Raw genomic sequence first — 19,504 nt, 5'->3', positions numbered from 1 at the left:
CGTTAGTAACCTGTCTTGAGAACATTAAATAGCATTTTCTTATTAGGATACATCACAGGCTTCCCAAAAAGGTTGAATCAAAGTCTCTAAAATATTCTGGGTGCTGGGTCGAGACAGCCATCCTCATTCCTATGCTATAATTTAGATAATTGAATTATTGATTTTAAAAGGAAAGCACACTATTTTCAGAAGAGGGGAAGTTGGAAGAAAGCCCTCAGAATATCAATTAGTGCTTTCTAATATGTGCAGCCATCCTCGTGGTTATTGCAAGTGGCCCTTTGTTCCCTTTTTACAGCCCTGTCTTTCAGTTTTTTTGTAGATTCTTTCAGTATTGCTAAAGATAAAAGAAGACTTCATTTATGTCATAACAGGAAGCATACTTGTCTTGGTTAGAGTAGTGTGAAATGGTGCTCTACTACTATTTTGATTAATTCTTGTGTATTAAAACCCCTGGTAAGAAACTGGCAAAAATGGGCACCTGGCTAGCTCAGTTGGTGGAGAGTATGGCTCTTGATCTCGGGGTTGTGAGTTTGAGCCCCCCGTTGGGTGTAGAAACTACTTTAAAAAAAAAATCTTAAAAAAGAAAAAAATTGCTAACAGTGATTGTCTTTAAGAAAAGACACTGTGTAGCTGGGGTGGAGGGTTAAGAAGGAGACTTTATTTTCACTGCATATTCTTTTGGAGTATCTGAATATGTAAGTATTATATAAACAAAACGGAGGTAAATCATTTAACGCTACAAGACATGACAGAATATGACAGAGTAGGGGGTTATCTTGACATTACTATGTCCCCAAAACGTTTTGAGCCACAGGGCGTAGCTAAGCATGGATAATTCCATGAGACATGGTCCTTTCCTAACTGCCAGGTTAGATGTGAACGCTCTCCAGTTTCCCAGATAGCTTATATAATCTGCTTGGATCGTGGCCATGACCGGAGGTCAGAATGGTTCAGTTTCTCCCTGGGAAAATTAGATCTTTCTTCTGTAGAATTCTAAAGAGGTAAATCGTAGGATCTTTTAGTTACAGCCTGGAAAAATCAGTAATGCCTCCTATGAATTTTTCTGCCACTTTTTGTACGTAAAATACTTAAAAGTGCTTTTCGTCTTCCTGTCCCACCTACAGTCATTATGACTTCTTTCAAAACCTGTGATGAGACTATTTGCCTATAAGCCACGGGTATAAACAACCTACCCACACAATCACCACCTGCCTGCCCCTTTATCTTCCCCCCAGTCACCACCAAATACCCAGCTATTACTGCCATGAGAGCCATTATGGAAAGAAATAGAAAAAACAGACTTTGTGTTTTTCGAAAAGTGCAGTTCATAGGGGGGTGGAGGAAAAGGGAGGGGCTCGGTATTGCAGATGCCCAGTGCCCTTAGAGGAAACATTGAGGATTCCTGGTTTAGATCTCTGCTTTGTCCCTTAAAGCTGTGGGACCTAAGCAAGTTATTGAACCTCCCCAGACTTATTTCCTCACCTAAATTAATGGATAATGATGATTAAATGTGCAACCAGCTGTGATAGTGTCTGTAGTGAACAATCAATAGCTTTTATCTCTTTTCCTTCCCTTGCCTCCAAATACCTTCCCTCACACTCCTGGAACCTTTTTTTTTTTTTTTTTAATTTATTTATTCATGAGAGTCAGAGAGAGAGATAGAGAGAGGCAGCGGCAGAGGGAGAAGCAGGTTCCCCGCCTAGCAGGGAGCCCGATGCGGGACTCAATCCCAGGACTCTGGGATCGTGACCTGAGCCGAAGGCAGACACTCAACCATCTGAGCCACCCAGGCGCCCCCCTGGAACCTTTTACTTCACTTAGTTAATACTGAGAAAAGGGCATGAAGATCCATGTGGATAACCAGCAGCCATTTGAAAATATATAAAATATTGGGGACAATTAAAATGCTTGTCAATGAAAGTAATGGCTGTTTTCCTCTGAAAGCCAAAGGAAAGTCATTCAGGTTGTAGAAGCTTCGCCTGGGATTAGTAGGCACTTTTATTTCAGACTTTAGGGCACTCTGGCTGAAATTTGGGCTGTATGAGGTGCACAGCACAGCTGGGGTCCTTGGGATGGTAGAAGAGTGGAAAGATCCATTAATATATTTTGGCCAGTCCTTTGCCCAGGTAAAGGGACAGATATCAGCAATGGGCTTGATTAAATCATCATTGGTGGCTTGACCTAGAAACTTTGCCCTTTTTGCATGGAAAACAGTATTTTCTGCATTTCTTTTTTTTTTTTTTTTAAGATTTTATTTATTTATTTGACAGAGAGAGACACAGCGAGAGAGGGAACACAAGCAGGGGTAGTGGGAGAGGGAGAAGTAGGCTTCCCGCAGAGCAGGGAGCCCGATGTGGGGCTCGATCCCAGGACCCTGGGATCATGACCCAAGCTGAAGGCAGACGCTTAACGACTGAGCCACCCAGGCGCCCCTATTTTCTGCATTTCAAAAATGTCTTTATTTTATCCTTTTAAATTTTTTTAATCTTTTTTTTAATTTATTTGACAGAGAGAGAGGGAACACATGCAGGGGGAGTGTGGGAGGGAGATGCAGGGCTCCATCCCAGGACCCTGGGATCATGACCTGAGCTGAAGGCAGATGCTGAACGACTGAGCCACCCAGGCGCCCCATATTTTCTGCATTTCAAAAGAAGCTTTTTAGTCATGTCCTATTCAGAATTTGAGGACTGTCACTTTCTATAATTCTGATTTGATATAAAACTTAGTAACATATGAAGATAGTATAAAATCCATTTGTTCTGAAGAGTTTTTCGGAGACAGTTGGGAGCAGTAGTTTATGTTGTCTTTATGGTTCAGTCATTGAAAACTCTTCCCCTAAACCAAGCACTGACAAGTGCTTCTTGTCTCCACGGGCTATTTACTATGGCCAGAGAGTGGTCCCTTCTGAGGGAATTCTTGCAAGCCCATGAACCATTGGATTTGTCATTGTCTCCACGGAGAGTTGGGGCTCCGTGTACATTTGTTGAATGGATCAAAGTAGGAATCAAAGATTTATACGGCCAAATAATTTTGAACAAAAATGCTGCTTTTCTTTACATTTTTGAGCTCCTGAAAAGCAGATGAATGGTCCACATTATACATCATCAAGGAAATGCAGATTAAAATAATAGTGAGGGTTACCAGAGTGGCCAAAATCCAGAACACTGACAACCCCAAATGCTGGTGAGGATATGGGGCAACAGGAAATCTCATTCATTGCTGTTGGGAATGCAAAATGGTACCACCGCTTTGGGAGACAGTTTGATTGTTTCTTACAAAACCCAACGTACTCTAACCATATGATCAAGCAGTCATGCTTCTTGGTAGTTACTCAAAGTAGTTAAAACCTTATGTCCACACACCCACACAGACTTATGTCCACAAAAAACCCTGCACAACGGTGTTTATAAGCAGCTTTATTCATAATTGCCAAAACAAGCAACCAAGATGTCCTTTAGTAGGTGGACAAATAAACTGTGGTACATCCAGACAATGGAATATTATTCAGTGCTAAAAAGAAATGAACTATCAAGCCACAAGGAGCCACTAAAACGCATATTACTAAATGGAAGACGCCCATCTGAAAGGGCTACATACTATCCAATTCAACTATGACATTCTGAAAAAGGCAAATTTATGGAGACAGTAAAAAGATCTGTGGTTGCCAAGGGGAGAGATGGGAGAGATGAGTAGGCAGAACACAGAAGATTTTTAGGGCAGCGAAAATACTCTGTATTATAATGATGGATACATATCATTATTCATTTGTCCAAACCCATAGAATGTACAACACCAAGGGAGAGCCCTACTGTTGAACTAGGGACTTTGGGTGATAATGATATGTCAGTGTGGGTTCATCAATTAGAAATGTGTCTCTCTGATGGAGGGTGTTGGTATTGGGAGAGGCTATGCATGTGTGGGGACAGGGGATGTATGGGGAATCTGTACTTTCTGCTCAATTTTGCTGTAGACCTAAAACTGCTCTAAAAAATAAAGTCTAGGGGGGCGCCTGGGTGGCTCAGTTGGTTGCGCGACTGCCTTCGGCTCAGGTCATGATCCTGGAGTCCCGGGATCGAGTCCCACATCGGGCTCCCTGCTCAGCAGGGAGTCTGCTTCTCCCTCTGACCCTCTTCCCTCTCGTGCTCTCTATCTCTCATTCTCTCTCTCTCAAATAAATAAATAAAATCTTTAAAAAAAAAAATAAAGTCTAGGATGCCTGGGTGGCTCAGTCGGTTAAGTGTCTGCCTTCGGCTCAGATCATGATCCCAGGGTCCTGGGATCAAGTCCTGAATTGGGCTCCATGCTCAGCAGGGAGCCTGCCTCTCCCTCTGCCTCTCCCCCTGCTTGTGCTCTCTCTCTCCCACAAATAAATAAATAAAATCTTTAAAAAATAAAGTCTACTAAAAAAACAAGAGCAGATGAAGCAAAACCAAGAGAAGTTTTCCTGGCCCATCGGAACTCCTTTTGGTTACCCAGTGTAAGGAGTTTTAAAGCTGCAGCTTCAGAAAGAGAGGAGGGTGGGGAGGGAGGTGGGAGCTGGTGGAGAGGTCAGTCTGGCCTATGCGAAGGGATGGTAGTAAGATCAATTCACCAGAAAGCCTTGTTTTCAAATAATGTGTGCTTCAGAGTAAGTCCTTAGGAGCCAGACTGTTCAAATCCAGGTTCTTCTGATAACTTGTTGTGTTTGGGGGCAAGTTACTTAGCCTTTCTGTCCTCAGTTTCCACGTCTATAGAAGGAGGGTAGTAATACTGTCTAGCTCGTAGAACTATCCTGAAGATGAAATGAGTTAAATAGAGCACTTAGAAAGTAGCCGAGCCTTAGGAAGAACTCAGTGTTAGCTATTATGATAGTCCATGGGCAGGACTCTGAGGACCTGCAGGTTAGCCGGGGAGTGAATCAGGAGAGACCTGGAAGAGGATGGTTAATGTTTCACTTGTGCCCAACTGGTTGAGTAATGGGAACCTATGATCTGTAACTGGCCTAATGGTTCAAGGTCTGTATCCTGAGAACCCCTCCAGCCATGGTAAAAATTCATATGCTTGAATTGCATTCTCTTCTTTTTTTATTTAAATTCAATTAATTAACATATAATGTATTATTGGTTTCGGAGGTACAGGTCAGTGATTCATCAGTCTTATATAATACCCAGTGCTCATTACATCACATGCCCTCCTTAATGTCTATCACCCAGTTACCCCATCCCCCCAACTTCCCTCCCCTCCAGCAACCCTCAGTTTGTTTCCTATGATTAAGAGTCTCTTATGGTTTGTCTCCCTCTCTGATTTTTGTCTTGTTTTATTTTTTCCTCTCTTCCCTATGATCTTCTGTTTTGTTTCTTAAATTCCTCATATCAGTGAGAGCATATGATAATTGTCTTTCTCTGACTGACTTATTTTGCTTAGCATAATACCCTCTAGTTCCATCTACATTGTTGCAAGTGGCAAGATTTCACCTTTTTTGATGGCTGGGTAGTATTCCATTATATACATATATATCTATATATCTATATCTATATCTATATATATATCACATCTTCTTTACCCATCTGTCAATGGACATCTGGCCTGTTTCCATGTTTTGGCTATTGTGGACATTGCTGCTATAAACATTGGGGTGCACATACCCCTTCAGATCATTACATTTGTATCTTTGGGGTAAATACCCAATAGGGCAATTGCTGGGTCGTAGGGTAGCTCTATGTTCAACTTTTTGAGGAACCTCCATACTGTTTTCCAGAGTGGCTGCACCAGCTTGCATTCCCACCAACAGTGTAGGGGGGTTCCCCTTTCTCCGCATCCCTGCCAACATCTGTCATTTCCTGACTTGTTAATTTTAGTTATTCTGATTGGTGTGAGGTGGTTTCTCATTGTGGTTTTGGTTTGGATTTCCCTGAGAATTGTATATTCTTCTCATCCACATAGACGGGATGGATACAGAGTACCACAGGAAAGGGGGATGGAATTCCAAGGGCATCTGAGTGAAAAACAGAGTAGACAGTGATGCTAGTGATAAGGCAAAAAACAAACTACCTCCAAACCTTCGTCTCTACCATTGTAATCATATGGTAGAGGAACTTAAAGAGAAGGAAAGAAAGAACATTCCTGTGCACAGACTTGTAAGTAAAAGGGCATAAGCATATTGCTTTTTATAGCCCCTAAAAAGCCCCACAACAATTTGCTCCTCAGTATGCCATGTAGCATAGTAGGGCGCCTGGGTGACTCGGTCAGGTTAGTGTCTGCCTTCAGCTCAGGTCATGATCCCGGGGTCCTGGGATCGAGCCTGGCGTTGGGCTCCTTGCTCAGCGGGAAGCCTGCTTCTCCCTCCCTCTGCCTGCTGCTTCCCCTGCTTGTGCTCTCTCTCTCTTGCTATCTCTCTCTGTCAAATAGATAAACAAAATCTTAAGAAAAGAATATGGTAGATGGATATGTAGTCACATGGACAGATCTTAAGGCATTTGATAAATGAGAACTTGCAAAACAATGTGCATAGTACGATTCTCTTTATATAAATATGGCATTTGTGTAATTGTATGTGCTTCTCTATAGTTAATTAAAAAACAAAAAAACTGGAAGTGTATATGCCAAACTGTTAGCATTGGTTGTCACTGGGAAGAAGAAGAGTTGAGGCATAAAAGAGGGACTTTCACGTTTTTTTTTTTAAAGATTTATTTATTTATTTGAGAGAGAGAGCAGGTGGGGGCCAGGTAAGGGGCAAAGGGAGAGAGAGAATCTCAAGCAGACTCCTCACTGGGCATGGAGCCTGACGTGGGGCGCAATCTCACAACCCCGAGATCATGATCATGACCTGAGCCAAAATCAAGAATCAGACACTTAACCAACTGAGCCACCAGCAGCCCCTTTCACGTTTTACTCTTTATTAAGGTTGCCAGATTTAGCAAATGAAAATACAGGACACCTGATTAAATTTGAATTTCAGATAAATAACAAATGGAGTTTTTTGGGTTTTTTTTAAACTCTTTATTTTTTTTGTTTTTGTTTTTTAAGGTTTTATTTATTTATTTGACAGAGAGATAGAGAGAGCACAAGTAGGCAGAGCGGCAGGGAGAGGAAGAGGGAGAAGCAGCTCTCCACCGAGCGGGGAGCCTGACGCGGGGCTCAATCCCAGGACTCTGGGATCATGACCTGAGCTGAAGGCAGACGCTTAACCGACTGAGTCACCCAGGCACCCACGTTTTTTAAAACTTCTTTAAAAAGTTTTTATTTTTTCATTTATTTAAGTAATCTCTACACCCAACCTGGGGCTCGAACTCACGAGCCCCAGGTCAAGAGTCACATGCTCTTCTGACTGAGCCAGCCAGGCACCCCAACAAATGGTTTTTAAGTGTTAAGTATGTCTCATGCATAATAATAATATGGTTGTACTTATACTAAAAAATTATTTATTGTTTATCTGAAATTCAGATTCAACTGGGTGTCCTATATTTCCTCTGACAAGCCTACTCTATATATTTGTTTCATGCTCTTTAAAGGATAGTTTCATGAAATAATTGTATTATTCCAAAAAAAATAAAAAGAGAAAGAAGAAGAATTCTTGAGACAACACAAATATATGTTAAGGAAATGTTTAGTTAAGGAAATTGATTGGCCTAGAAAAGAGCAGATTACAAAGCAGCATGTAAATTAAGACTCCACTTCTTTATAAAAAGAAGAAGAAAAGCACATGTCTGCATGTACTAAAAGGCAGGAGGCTATACATAAGAATATTAACAGTAGTTCTCTCTGGTGATGAGATTGGGATGATTTAAATTTCTTGGGGCACCTGGGTGGCTCAGTTGGTTGCACTCTTGGTTTTGGCTCGGTCATGATCTCATGGGTCGTGAGATCCAGCCCCAAGTGGGGCTCTGTGCTCAGTGCAGAGTCTGGTTAAGATTCTCTCTCCCTCTCCTTCCTCTCCCCAGCTCAAATAAATAAATCTTTATAAAAAATAAATTTCTTCTTTGTGCTTTATGAAGTTCTTTCACAATGTTTATAAAGAACACACATTACTTTTGGAAAGGGAAAGCGTCGTGTGTAAAGAACACCCTTTTCCTGTGCTCCCCTGAGGAGTTGAATTTGCCCAAGTTGGGGGCACCTGGGTGGCTCAGTCGTTAAGCATCTGCCTTCAGCTCGGGTCATGATCCCAGGGTCCTGGGATCGAGCCCCGCATCAGGCTCCCTGCTCCACGGGAAGCCGGCTTCTCCCTCTCCCACTCCCCCTGCTTGTGTTCCCTCTCTCGCTGTGTCTCTCTCTGTCAAATAAATAAATAAAATCTTAAAAAAAAAAAAAAAAGAATATGCCCAAGTTGTTCCTACTTTCAGCTGCTCTCAGAAGAAAGTGGTGGGCAGCACTGTGAGCCTCAGCTTCGGTTTGAAGTTTTAAAAACACATTCCATCTCGTGTCCTGCAGGCTACCTCCAAAAGCAGCCCTACTTTGGAGCCATGGTTGGCAGGGTGGCCAACCGAATTGCCAAAGGAACATTCACGTTGGACGGGAAGGAGTATAAGCTGGCCATCAACAATGGGCCCAACAGTCTGCATGGAGGAGTCAGAGGGTTTGACAAGGTGAGTCAGGGGCACTGGACAGAGTCCTCCCCTGGCGTACTTCACAGAGAACCTTCAAACATACCATCTATTCGCCAGGCTCAATCCTCGGCCCTGCAGCAAATGCGTGGGGAGGTGATAGAGGAAAGAGGCTGATCCAGGGACTCGGGGGGAGCAGATGCACTGGCCCTGTTCCAGGACCCATCCTTCTGTAGCTCTTCGGACTGTAACAGGCAGGGGAGCCCTGAGTGAAAGGGAAAGACAGGGAATGACTTTCTCCCTGTGTCGGGATCAGGAAGTCCAGTGGACCTTGGGCGCAGCGGAAAAGTGGCTTAAAACTAGTACCTGCCGCTTACTGTACGAGGCCTTCGCACGTCTTCTCTCTCATGCTTACGAGAGCCCTGCGTTATCACCAGATGAGAAACCTGAGGGTCTGAAAGGCCATATAATTCCTAGGTTGGGCGGCCCGGCCCACAGCCCTCATTTCTACACCATAACCACTGGGGTAGGTGCCCCCGGTCCAACACACACCCCTGAAACTGCCGCTAAGCCCCCTCCCCACCACAGTGTGGTGCCACATCCAGGCGTAGCCTTACACGGAAGTGCCTCATGCCTCAAAATTACCTCAGATCCTCCCCCAGTTACCTCTTTCCACATTAAAACTCCCATTCCCCAAGTGAATCCCTGGAAAAACAGGGTCAGGACCACAAACTGATCAGACAGCTTCTCCCTGAAGTAGAAATGCCTGGCGTGCTTCCTAGCTGTGTGGGAGTCCTGAGGGTTAGCCCCCAGCGACTCTCTTACTAGTCTAATTTCAGGGAGATAATTTTGGTAGCTAACTCTTCTTTAAATTTTACCCCCCCCGCCAGTTTATTTCCTATAGAAGAGCCAGAAAATACTGGCATGTGTATGGCAGTTGAAGATCACTGTTTCTTCCTTTCTGCCTCTTTCTGCCTCCTGTCCTGTTGAAGGAAGTTGGTCACTCTCTTGCCCCTGTCTCACCAACTTCCTGTCTGTGGCCTAGAATCGCGCTGCCCCATCTCGTCCCTGTTCCTCCATGATTGGACTCCTCACACCAGGAAGGCGTGAAGGCAAGGGGTAGCCTCGGTCCTAGCAGCACTAGGGCAGAGGGTCTCCGGAATATGGCAGGGCCATGGGCAAAGCCCAGCCCGGGGAAGTTAGGCCCAGCTCTGCTCTGACAGGGATTTTCAGAAGAGCCTCAGAACAGCACCTGTTCTGGCTTGGTCCTCTTCCCTCTGTTCCACTGTGGGGTTTTCTGTGGTGTTGCTTCACATGTGTGCCCTGTAAAAACACAGCCCAGTAGTGAGTAGACACATCCTTCAGTGCACTGTGCCTCCTGAGTTCCTTCTGTGAACCGGGCAGCATAATGTGGCGGGGATTCCTGAGACTCCCCTACGGCGAGGGAGCCAGACCCTTCGATAAATAACTGTTCTAGGCCACCAGCCCCCTCATATAGATGCTAGCGGTGTGCTATAGAAACCGGGTGTGGACAGATTCATAGCAACTCGGGAGGGAGGATTGGAACCACCCTTGAAGAAAGAATAGCATTTCATTTAGTAAGTAGGTACTGGAAAAAATGGCTGTGCAGAAGCCCAGAAAGGGTGGGGGAAAGACTTGGAATGTTACCCTGGAGATATTGAAAGCTTTTGAACCGTAAGCTTGCACACAGTGACATGAGCAGTATCGGATGAACTCTGTTTCCAGTTGTATTTCATCTCAACAATTACTGAACAAATAGCTGGTTTGTAGATACGTCTTGTTCTATTTATATCAACACATTTTTTTAAAAGATGAAATTTGAATAACCTAACAGGATTAGAAATGGCATATAAGTAGGCCTAAAGATGCAAACGTGGAAATTTTTCAGGAAATTCGGAAAGTGCAGGGTCAGGGATATTCTCCCGTGAATAGAAATTGTGTGTTCCACAAAATTACACTTAATCTGATAATAATGGTTTACACAAAAAACTTTCCACTGTGTTCTTTCTCTGAAGGACAAGGACTAGGTAGCAATTGAAGAACATTTTATTTCAAATCTTTTATTCCTCAAATTTTCCATTTGGGGGATTCTTTTTTCTTTTTTTAATCATGCATATAACCGGCTTTTATATTTTAAGTGTCTTGAAAGTTCAACATTTCTAGGAGACAACTAGGGTGTAAAATTAATTTTTTACTAAGGTCAGTAAATTTGTTTCGGATACCAGCTGCTTTCACTGTAGGTAAATGCAGAGACCTCTGCTCCTGCTGGGCTCCCCTTCCTGGTAAATGTGGGATCTCTCAACATCAGTGACAGAGATCCAGGCCATGCTAGGAGCAGGTGGGCAGAGCCCGGGCTCAAAGGCCATTCCTGTGACCCACGGAAATTATTATCTTTCAAGTCTATTTGGAATGACAGTGTTTGGCCTCAACTCTTCTGTTGAAAAAAGGAGATTCAAACAAAACATTCATTGAAATGAAGATGTGGATGGTGTAGACTGCCAGGCCTGAGTTTGAATCCTAGTTCTGTCACTAATGACATGTATGACTTTAAACAAGATTTTTTTACCCCTTTAAACAATGGGCATGGCCCCGCAGCGGGCTCCATGCTCGGCCTGTAGTCTGCTTAAGACTCTCTCCCTCTTCCTCTGCTCCTCCCCCTGCTCGTGCAGGTGCGCATGTGTGCACACAAGCTCTCTCTCTCTCTCTCGCTCGCTCGCTCTCTCTATATATAATAAATAAATAAATCTTTAAAAAAAAGTTTTAAACAATGAGCATGAAGTATGAAAAGGTTCTACTCAATCCCCCTGGAATATGGGAGGTGGAAGTAGGCAAGGAAGCACCACGGAACTCAATTTGCTCATCTGTAAAATGGGGTCATAGTATTAGTTGGAGCGATTTGAAATTGCCAGTGTTCAACTGTTTTGACCTACAAAGATGGTCATTTCATTTGGTTCAACCAAATCCTTACCTTATGAAATGATTTATGTAAAGCACCAGGTCAGTGGCTGGTGAGCACCGAACAAATGGACATCTCCTGTCAGCAAAGACCTCTTGATAGTGACCTCCAGGACTCCCCAGAGGGACTGGACTCTCTGGACAGTATGTCCTCTGATCGCATGGAATAAGGAAAACAGCTCAGGATCAGACCACTGTCTTCTCAGCTGGAAGAAGCTAGGAAAAACAGTGTGTTTTTTCTGAGCCCAGCTCTCTCATCGTTAAATGAAGATAGTGGTGCCTACATTGAGTCATCTCCGAGACAGAGAGAGAGTTTCTGTGTAGTTCTTAGCAGTGTCTTGGCTCATCATGGGCACTCAGGAAATCCTGGTTGTCCCTCCCCCGTAAGGGTAATCTTGAGGACTCTAGGGCAAAGGTGAGAGGAACCACTGTGTGTGAATCAAAAATTCCTATTGCCAAAAGCAAAAAATTCTAGAAAACTTTTCTTCATATTTTTCTTGACACCCTTAGAACCATATTTTCTAGAATAAGAAGAAAACTTCAAGATCATTTTTCAACCCCTTTATGCCAGGGACTGATGCCCGACATCATACAATGAGCTAGGAACAAACCTGGCCCCCAAATCAGGACTCCTGACATGTGGGCAGAACTCTTCCTAATAGAACAAGTGCCTTCTTACTTGTTTGGAACTCTGCCCAGGGAATATAGAGAATCTTGGAGCATTTTTTATAAATATTCATAAATAGTACTTCCCTGGGAAAGAGGGGCTCATTTATTACGGTCATTTTTTAAATACCACTGGCAGATTTTGCTATATGACATTTATCAGAATGCGGCACCAAGATAAAAAAAAAAAAAGTTTTGAAGAAGGGGAAGAAGAAAACATTGTAGACACATACATATAAGTTTAAGATTTTATTTATTTATTTGAGAGAGAATGAGATAGAGAGAGAGAGCATGAGAGGGGGGAGGGTCAGAGGGAGAAGCAGACTCCCTGCCGAGCAGGGAGCCCGATGCGGGACTCGATCCTGGGACTCCAGGATCACGACCCGAGCTAAAGGCAGTCACTTAACCAACTAAGCCACCCAGGCACCCACATATAAGTTTAAAGAGAAAGAGTATGGGGAATATGAGTAGGTAAAGAGAAAGAAAAAAATTTTCTCTCAAGATCTACTTTTTTGTATAAAACAAAATTTTAGAACAATTAAAATCCAAGCTATTATTCAAACATCTTGAAGATCATATAACCATTTCTCTTCCTAGAATTAGCTAGCTTTAAATATTGAAACGTGGCATTTAGCTCGAGATTACAATGACTTAACAGCTTTGAAAACACTTTTCTAGGTCCTCTGGACCCCTCGGATGCTGTCAAATGGCGTCCAGTTCTCAAGAGTCAGTCCAGATGGTGAGGAAGGTTACCCTGGAGAGTTGAAAGTCTGGGTGACATACACGCTGGATGGTGGGGAGCTTATGATCAACTATCGAGCCCAGGCCAGTCGGACCACACCGGTCAATCTGACCAACCATTCTTATTTCAACCTGGCAGGCCAGGTAAGTGGACTTTCCTCTGCTCTCCTGCTGTAGCATAAAGGGTAACTTGCCTCTTCTCTCCTGCCATGTGCTTTGTGTGACCTGGGGAGTGGCTGGAGAGACCAACCCAGGACAGAATTACTCTTGCAATGGGGTCAACCCTGGCGTTGAGGAAAAATGGCTAGCAAAGCTGCGGACTCATAGTAGGTGCTCAATAAATGGAAGTTACAGAGAAAGATAGAATGAGTACATTGTATTACCCAGAGAATGATCTCTTTCCCACATGTTCAGACAAGGAACCAGCTATTTCAAGAACTCCCTTTCATCTCACTGTAACATGAGCTTACATTTGCTTCCTCATTCCACTCCTACCCCTAAAAGTTTCCAGTTAAGGCACTTTCCATCCTTGGAATTTTAAAAATGGGCTTGGCTCAGCCCCTTTAGACATGCTGCCAACATTTGTATGCTTCCAGCATGTAGCCCACCGTAAGAGTGCTATAGAGAGACTCCCCACTCCTCAGTAATCCCCTCTACACTACCTTATTCCCTCCTAATGGTAATATTTGAGGTTGTTGAGGAGGCTGTTACATGAGGCAGAGTAGAAAGTTTAGCTAAACTCTGTAGACTCTATCTATTACTTCCTCTTCATCTAAAAAGCTCATCATTGTCTACTATACTTGAATTGCTTTGGCATGATTTCCTACCACAAGATGATGTTCACAGCCAACTAGTAATATCTTGCATTTTTACACTCTTTTAGGAGTCTGCTGACGATGTGCTGCTTTTTTTTCCTAGGATCTTTCCAAATAGCACAAATTAATTGGTTCTTATGTAATTTCCAAAGTTCTCCCTTTAAAAATAAAGAAAGAATTCTAAACTTGCCTATTGCTTATCCTCAGAAACTTCCACCATCCTCCTTAAGATCTTAAAGACTGGGGCACCTGGGTGGCTCAGTCAGTTAAGCGTCTGCCTTCAGCTCCAGTCCTGACCCCGGGGGTCCTGGGATCAAGCTCCTTGCTCAGCAGGGAGCCTGCTTCTCCCTCCCCCTCTCCCTCTGTCTGCCGCTCCCCCTGCTGTGCTCTCTCTCTGTGTCAAATAAATAAATAAAATCTTTAAAAAAAAAAATCTTAAAGACAAACCAAAAACCAAAACCCAAACAAACATACCCAGCCATAGAGGCTCTGCAATAATGTGCATAAAGACCCTCCTTTTCTAATAAGTTCAGAAAGAAACTTGACAGAAAGAAACAATTGGTGGTTTTTTATAGGTAGTAGATCATGGTGATTTTTTACTATTTTCTACATTTTTGTATACTTAGGACATCCTATTTTATAATCTAAAGAAATAGATTCAGAAATGGAAATTATACATTAAATATGTAAGTATCTGATGATGTATTCCAATCAAGGAGACAAAATGGGAATGCAAGTTCACTATGGCTCTGTCCATTTACCAGGCAGGAGGACCCTCGCGGGTCACAGACCCACCCACAGGGGTAGTCAACGTTAACCCCCTTCTGTATACTGTCTTAGTGAGTGCAACTGGAATCCACAGCCACTAGCTTCAGGGTTGAGGATGGGAGAGGGCCATTAGCCCTTTGGGGCCCTTTGATGAGAGTGGGTGGTCACTCACCAGGCCTGGGGTCCAGGGGCCTCTGCATCTTCAGAACATCTCTTACCTTACCCAGGAAAGCATTATTATGTGTCTTAAACCCTCCCCAGGTAAATAACTCAAAACTTGATCATTTAAAGTGGTCAGCTCATCTTATGTATTTTCTTGTTGCTTGTTTCTTTCTTTTTTAAATTTAATAAGCAATATGTTTGTTCTACCTGGGGCCAAATTTTGACTCATCACTTCTAAGATTGAGTGTTGATGGCCTGAGGGGAGGAGAGAACTGTGTTTTTCAAAGAATGGAAAAGGTATATGGGTTGCAGGTTGTTTGGGCTTTGTTTGTTGTCCTCCTTCCTTCCTTATCTAACCCCGAACTGGGCAATGAAGCAGCCTGGGGGGAATTTGAGATGAAAGGCAATAGTGGGGTTCCAGCCTGACTGGAGAGGTATGTCAGCAAGCACCCGGGTTCTTCCATCTTCCCATTCTGCCTCTTCAGTGTTTTGGCTCTTGTCTTCGGGCTCATTGTCTCCTGGCCGCAAGATGGTTGTGACCCGCAGCTCCAGGAATCACGTCTTCGTGTAGTCGCACCCAGAGGCAAAAAAGAACCTATTCCTTTTTTTCATATCTCTAATGTTCCATTTTTAAGAATAAACAAAACTTTTCCCAGAGGCTCTCCAGCAGCCTTTGCCTCACAGTTCATGGGCCAGAAGTGTGTCCCATGCCCTGCCTAACCGAGTACCAGCAAGGGAATTGGACCACCCGGTGGGATTAGGGAGGGCGTCCTTTACCCCGAGCATATGACCCTAGCACAGGACGACTCAACAAGTCAGCGCTCTGCCAGGGGCAAACGAGGGTGCCAGGAAGGGAGGTGCGATGGCTTGGGGTAGTACTCGAGTGTCGGTGCTACCCTGCTCAAGGTGAGGAGAGCTGAATGAAGGCCGTCCTAGTGGCAACGCACGGAGAGGTCTGTAAAGCCCCGGGCAGGCCACAGAGGGCTTTATAAATGCTTAATGTTCTGAACTAGTAGCAGCTGAGCAAAGCTAACCAAACCCAACAGTGAACCCAGAGATGGGCCTCAAGAGCTCTTGGTGGATCAGCCTTCCTTGCCAGGTTTTCATCGGCCTAGAAAGGAAATGAATCCAGCAGGAATATTCCACCAGAATGGATCACTGAATTATTCCAGGTCAGAAGAATGGTAAAATGAAGCCTGCTTCCCTTTCATAAAGGAACATAGGTGCCACTTGGTGACCCGATGCATTAAGGGAGTGGCTCTCTCATAAATGTTCCTTTCCTTCTCCCCCAACCCAGGCTTCTTCTTAACCTCTCAGACTCATCAGTTTATTTAGTGTGTGATTGAATCATTTTCTTCCTGCCCTAGTGCTACAAAACAAACAGAAAAAAGGAAATTCCTAAGCAGCTTTATTCATAATAGTAAAAATACTGGAAACAAGCAACAGTCTACCAAATATTCATACAATGGAATACTACTCAACCTTCGGCTGAGCATTGAGTGGATAGAGCCAGGGAAACAGTCCCCAGTTCTCTTCCCTCATCTCTGCTCCCCTCAGGCCCAGAGGCCTCTTGGGTGCTGGCAGGACCCCTGAGGCATGAGGGGATGGGAGTAGGGGGAGCCCTCCAGGAGAGACCCCTTCTAGTCTGGAGCTGCTATAGGTGGTGGTGCAGAGCCCTCCCATTTTGGACCTACCTTCTCAGGTCAGAACAGGGACCAAACGAGTGACTAAGGTAGAGACTATGGGAACAGAGGAGAGGCCTCTGCCCTGGCCTTGCCTCCAGTCCCCTCCTACCCCTGCCCACGTGTACCCACCGGGAGGGCACAAGACCAGGGCACTTCTTGAGGAACAGAGCCTCCTCGGAGTGTAATTAAAGCAATTTCTGGCCTGTTTAGACATAGATTCTCATGGTCTCTAAAATCCTGGCATTTCTCCTCAGGACGACTCCATTTGATTGTGTGGGCCTAAGTCTTTCTCACTAGAGGATCTGTTTCGGTTAACCCACAGGGATCTGCCTCCCTCTGCTTGCTTCTCAAGAACCCAGCTTAGCTTTCAGTTTAGCTTAGCTCGTAGTTTCTCAACCCGAGCACATTGACATGTTGGGTCACACAATTTCTTTGTTGCAGGGCTGTGCATTATAGGGCGTTGGGCAGAATTCCTGACCTCTTCCCACCAGACACCAGTAGCATTACCACCTCCAGTCATGACAATCAAAAATGTCTCCAGAACATTGCCAAATTTTGCCCTACGGCAAGCTCATCCCCAGTTGAGAAGCACTAGTTGAGCTTAGTTTTGAGCATTCACCAAGCAGAAGCCCTCTCCCGGTTCCCCTTCCACGACTTCTGCTGTGAAGCTTGAAAATACAGTATTCAAATATAATCCTTTTTATCAGAAACCTGTATGTGTCCCTGCCAATTTGCAAGCAGCACAACATAGCTTTATTAACCGTCCTTCACAAACACCCTGGAAAAGGTAGAAAAGGAGCATCATTGGCCTGTTTTGCCCTGAAGGACAAGAGATTCTAGGCTAAGTGATTTCCCTGGGGCCATTCCACGAGAGCCGGAACTAGACCCCGGGCCTTCTGGCTACTGACCCGTCTTTGACTCCTCCCCCCCCGGAAGGCAGGCTGCATCTTTAATGGAAGAGATGAGTGAGCTCCCAAATGCAGGAACTCTACTTCTGACTGCCGGGCTTCTGTCCTGTGGTACAGAGTGGATCCCCTGGGTGGGAGCTGGGCCAGAGAAGGGGGACAGGTACCCCACCTCCAAGCCTGGAGGCAAGATGTTGGCCATCCAGCACTTGTGTGTTCCGGGTCAACAACTATTGCTCTTCTGTTTGCCTAGCATGTGGGGAGAGTGGGAGAAACCCCTCTGTTAATAAGCCAAAGTTGAAAAGTCTTTCAAACCATTGATGTCTCTCTGACTTTTCACACTCGTAATTCCACTTAGACAAGAAGATGCATGCTGGGGTCACCCTCAAAAACTTCTTCCACATATATCAGTTGCTATGTTGAGGACCTATCTACCTACGCTTAAATGAACATATTAATCATCGCCATAGGTCAAATGGGATTTCTAAAGTGTTTGTCAATGCCTGAAAACATTTCTGCAGAGAAGTTAAAAAGCAAAAATACCTGGGGCGCCTCGGTCACTCAGGCGGTTAAGTGTCCAGCTCTTGATTTCCGCTCAGGTCATGATCTCAGGGTCATGGGATCAAGCCCTGCATGGGTCTCCTCGCTGAGCACTGAGCGCTGAGCATGGAATCTGCTTGGGATTCTCTCTCCCTCTCCCTCTGTCCCTCTCCCCACCCCACCTCCCAGCTCACGTGCTCTCTCTCTCTCAAATAAATAAATCTTAAAAAAAAAAAGCAAAAATACAAAATAAGACTAAGCATTAGATCTTCTTTTCTTTCTCTACCTTTCTGTCCCAGGGTTCCCCAAACATATACGACCATGAAGTCACTATAGAAGCTGATGCCTTTTTGCCTGTGGATGAAACCCTGATTCCTACAGGTTGGTGAACTTCAACGTTTTTACGGGAATGCAGAGCTGCGGTGTGATTGGGAGAGTACCGAAACCTCATTTACCTAAATTTATTTTCTCTGTTGGCCCGCCAAATTGCCTATAATTACCGTGATTAGTCATTTATGTGGGTTAAGGTTGGGTGGCCATATAATTAAACACCCAAGCCAGGACACTTTTGAGAGGGAAAGGGGATGCTATTAATAATTAAGCTTGGGCAACGGGGCAGTTCTAAACAAACTGGGTCAGACGGCCATCCTAGCTGAGCCGTAGACAGCAAGAGTTCTCTGCTAAAATGTAAATCAGGTACTTCTTAGCACCTCAGCGGAGCTAAATTTACCTAAGCATTACCTCCCCAATGCAGGACACTGACAGAACACAACTTGGCTTTAGATGGAGGAGGAAAGGTTGGACCCCGGGGAGGACGATGCATATGTCACCTCTGAGACACAGTTGGGGGGGTGGGGTAGCATGGAGAGTCCACAGTATCAAAAGGGAAGGTGAGGTGTTACCAAACTCAAGCCTTATGGGGTGTGTGTGTGTGGGGGGGGCGCCTCCTAGGTTAACTGGATTGAGATCATCTTGGTTGTTATTATATGTGATCAAAACTACCTTAGTTCAAATAGGCAAATCCATAGCTCCGTAGAGATAGAAAGTAGATTAGGAGGTTGCCAGGGGCTGGGGACAAAGGGAATGGAGAGTGACAACTGGTACAAGGTTTTTTTGGTAGGGGGTGATGAAAAGATTCTGGAATTAGATAGTGGTGATGGTAATATCCTGTAAATAAATATACTAAACACTACTGAACTGTGTACTTTAAAAGGGTGAGTTTTGTGGTATGTGGATTATGTCTCAACTAAAAACAAGAAACAAAGAAACAAACAAACTTGTACTAGATTGCAGGTGTACTGCCATCTGCCTCCAGGGGACAGATGGATGACAGCCAGGTGGCTCGCAGGGGTGCTGTTGTTTGTGGCAGCTTATAGAAATTCACTTGAGGTAACTACCCCAAAGCAGTAGACAAATATTCTTATTTAGGTTTCATTAAAATCAGAGCTGAGGGGGCGCCTGGGTAGCTCGGTCGTTAGGCATCTCCCTTTGGCCCCGGGTCGTGATCCCGGGGTCCTGGGATCGAGCCCCGCATCCGGCTCCCTGCTCCGCGGGAAGCCTGCTTCTCCCTCTCCCACTCCCCCTGCTTGTGTTCCCTCTCTCGCTGTGCCTCTGTCTGTCAAATAAATAAATAAAATCTTTAAAAAAATTTTAAAAATTTAAAAAAAAGAAAGCAGTGGGAGGATGATCAAGACGGTTAAGAGCAGGGGCGCCTGGGTGGCTCAGTC

The 19,504-nt window shown here is 44.5% G+C and overlaps 1 protein-coding gene across 1 annotated transcript in view; it reads left to right on the top strand.

The window, feature by feature from the left end:
• The window catches only part of GALM (galactose mutarotase), a 52,395-nt gene that overhangs the window by 2,452 nt on the left and 30,439 nt on the right, over positions 1–19,504 (top strand). Inside the window, exons 2-4 of the mRNA XM_006745290.3 lie at positions 8,407–8,561; positions 12,840–13,046; positions 18,077–18,158. Of these exons, the coding sequence (XP_006745353.2) occupies positions 8,407–8,561; positions 12,840–13,046; positions 18,077–18,158 (444 nt within the window). The remainder of the gene's footprint in view (positions 1–8,406; positions 8,562–12,839; positions 13,047–18,076; positions 18,159–19,504) is intronic.

This window comes from Leptonychotes weddellii, chromosome 10 (genome assembly GCF_054177405.1).
Source record: "Leptonychotes weddellii isolate Sample4059 chromosome 10, ASM5417740v2, whole genome shotgun sequence".
Lineage (NCBI taxonomy): Eukaryota > Metazoa > Chordata > Mammalia > Carnivora > Phocidae > Leptonychotes > Leptonychotes weddellii.
The sequence above is the reverse complement of the archived record's forward strand: the minus strand, read 5'-3'. Positions and strand labels throughout refer to the sequence as shown.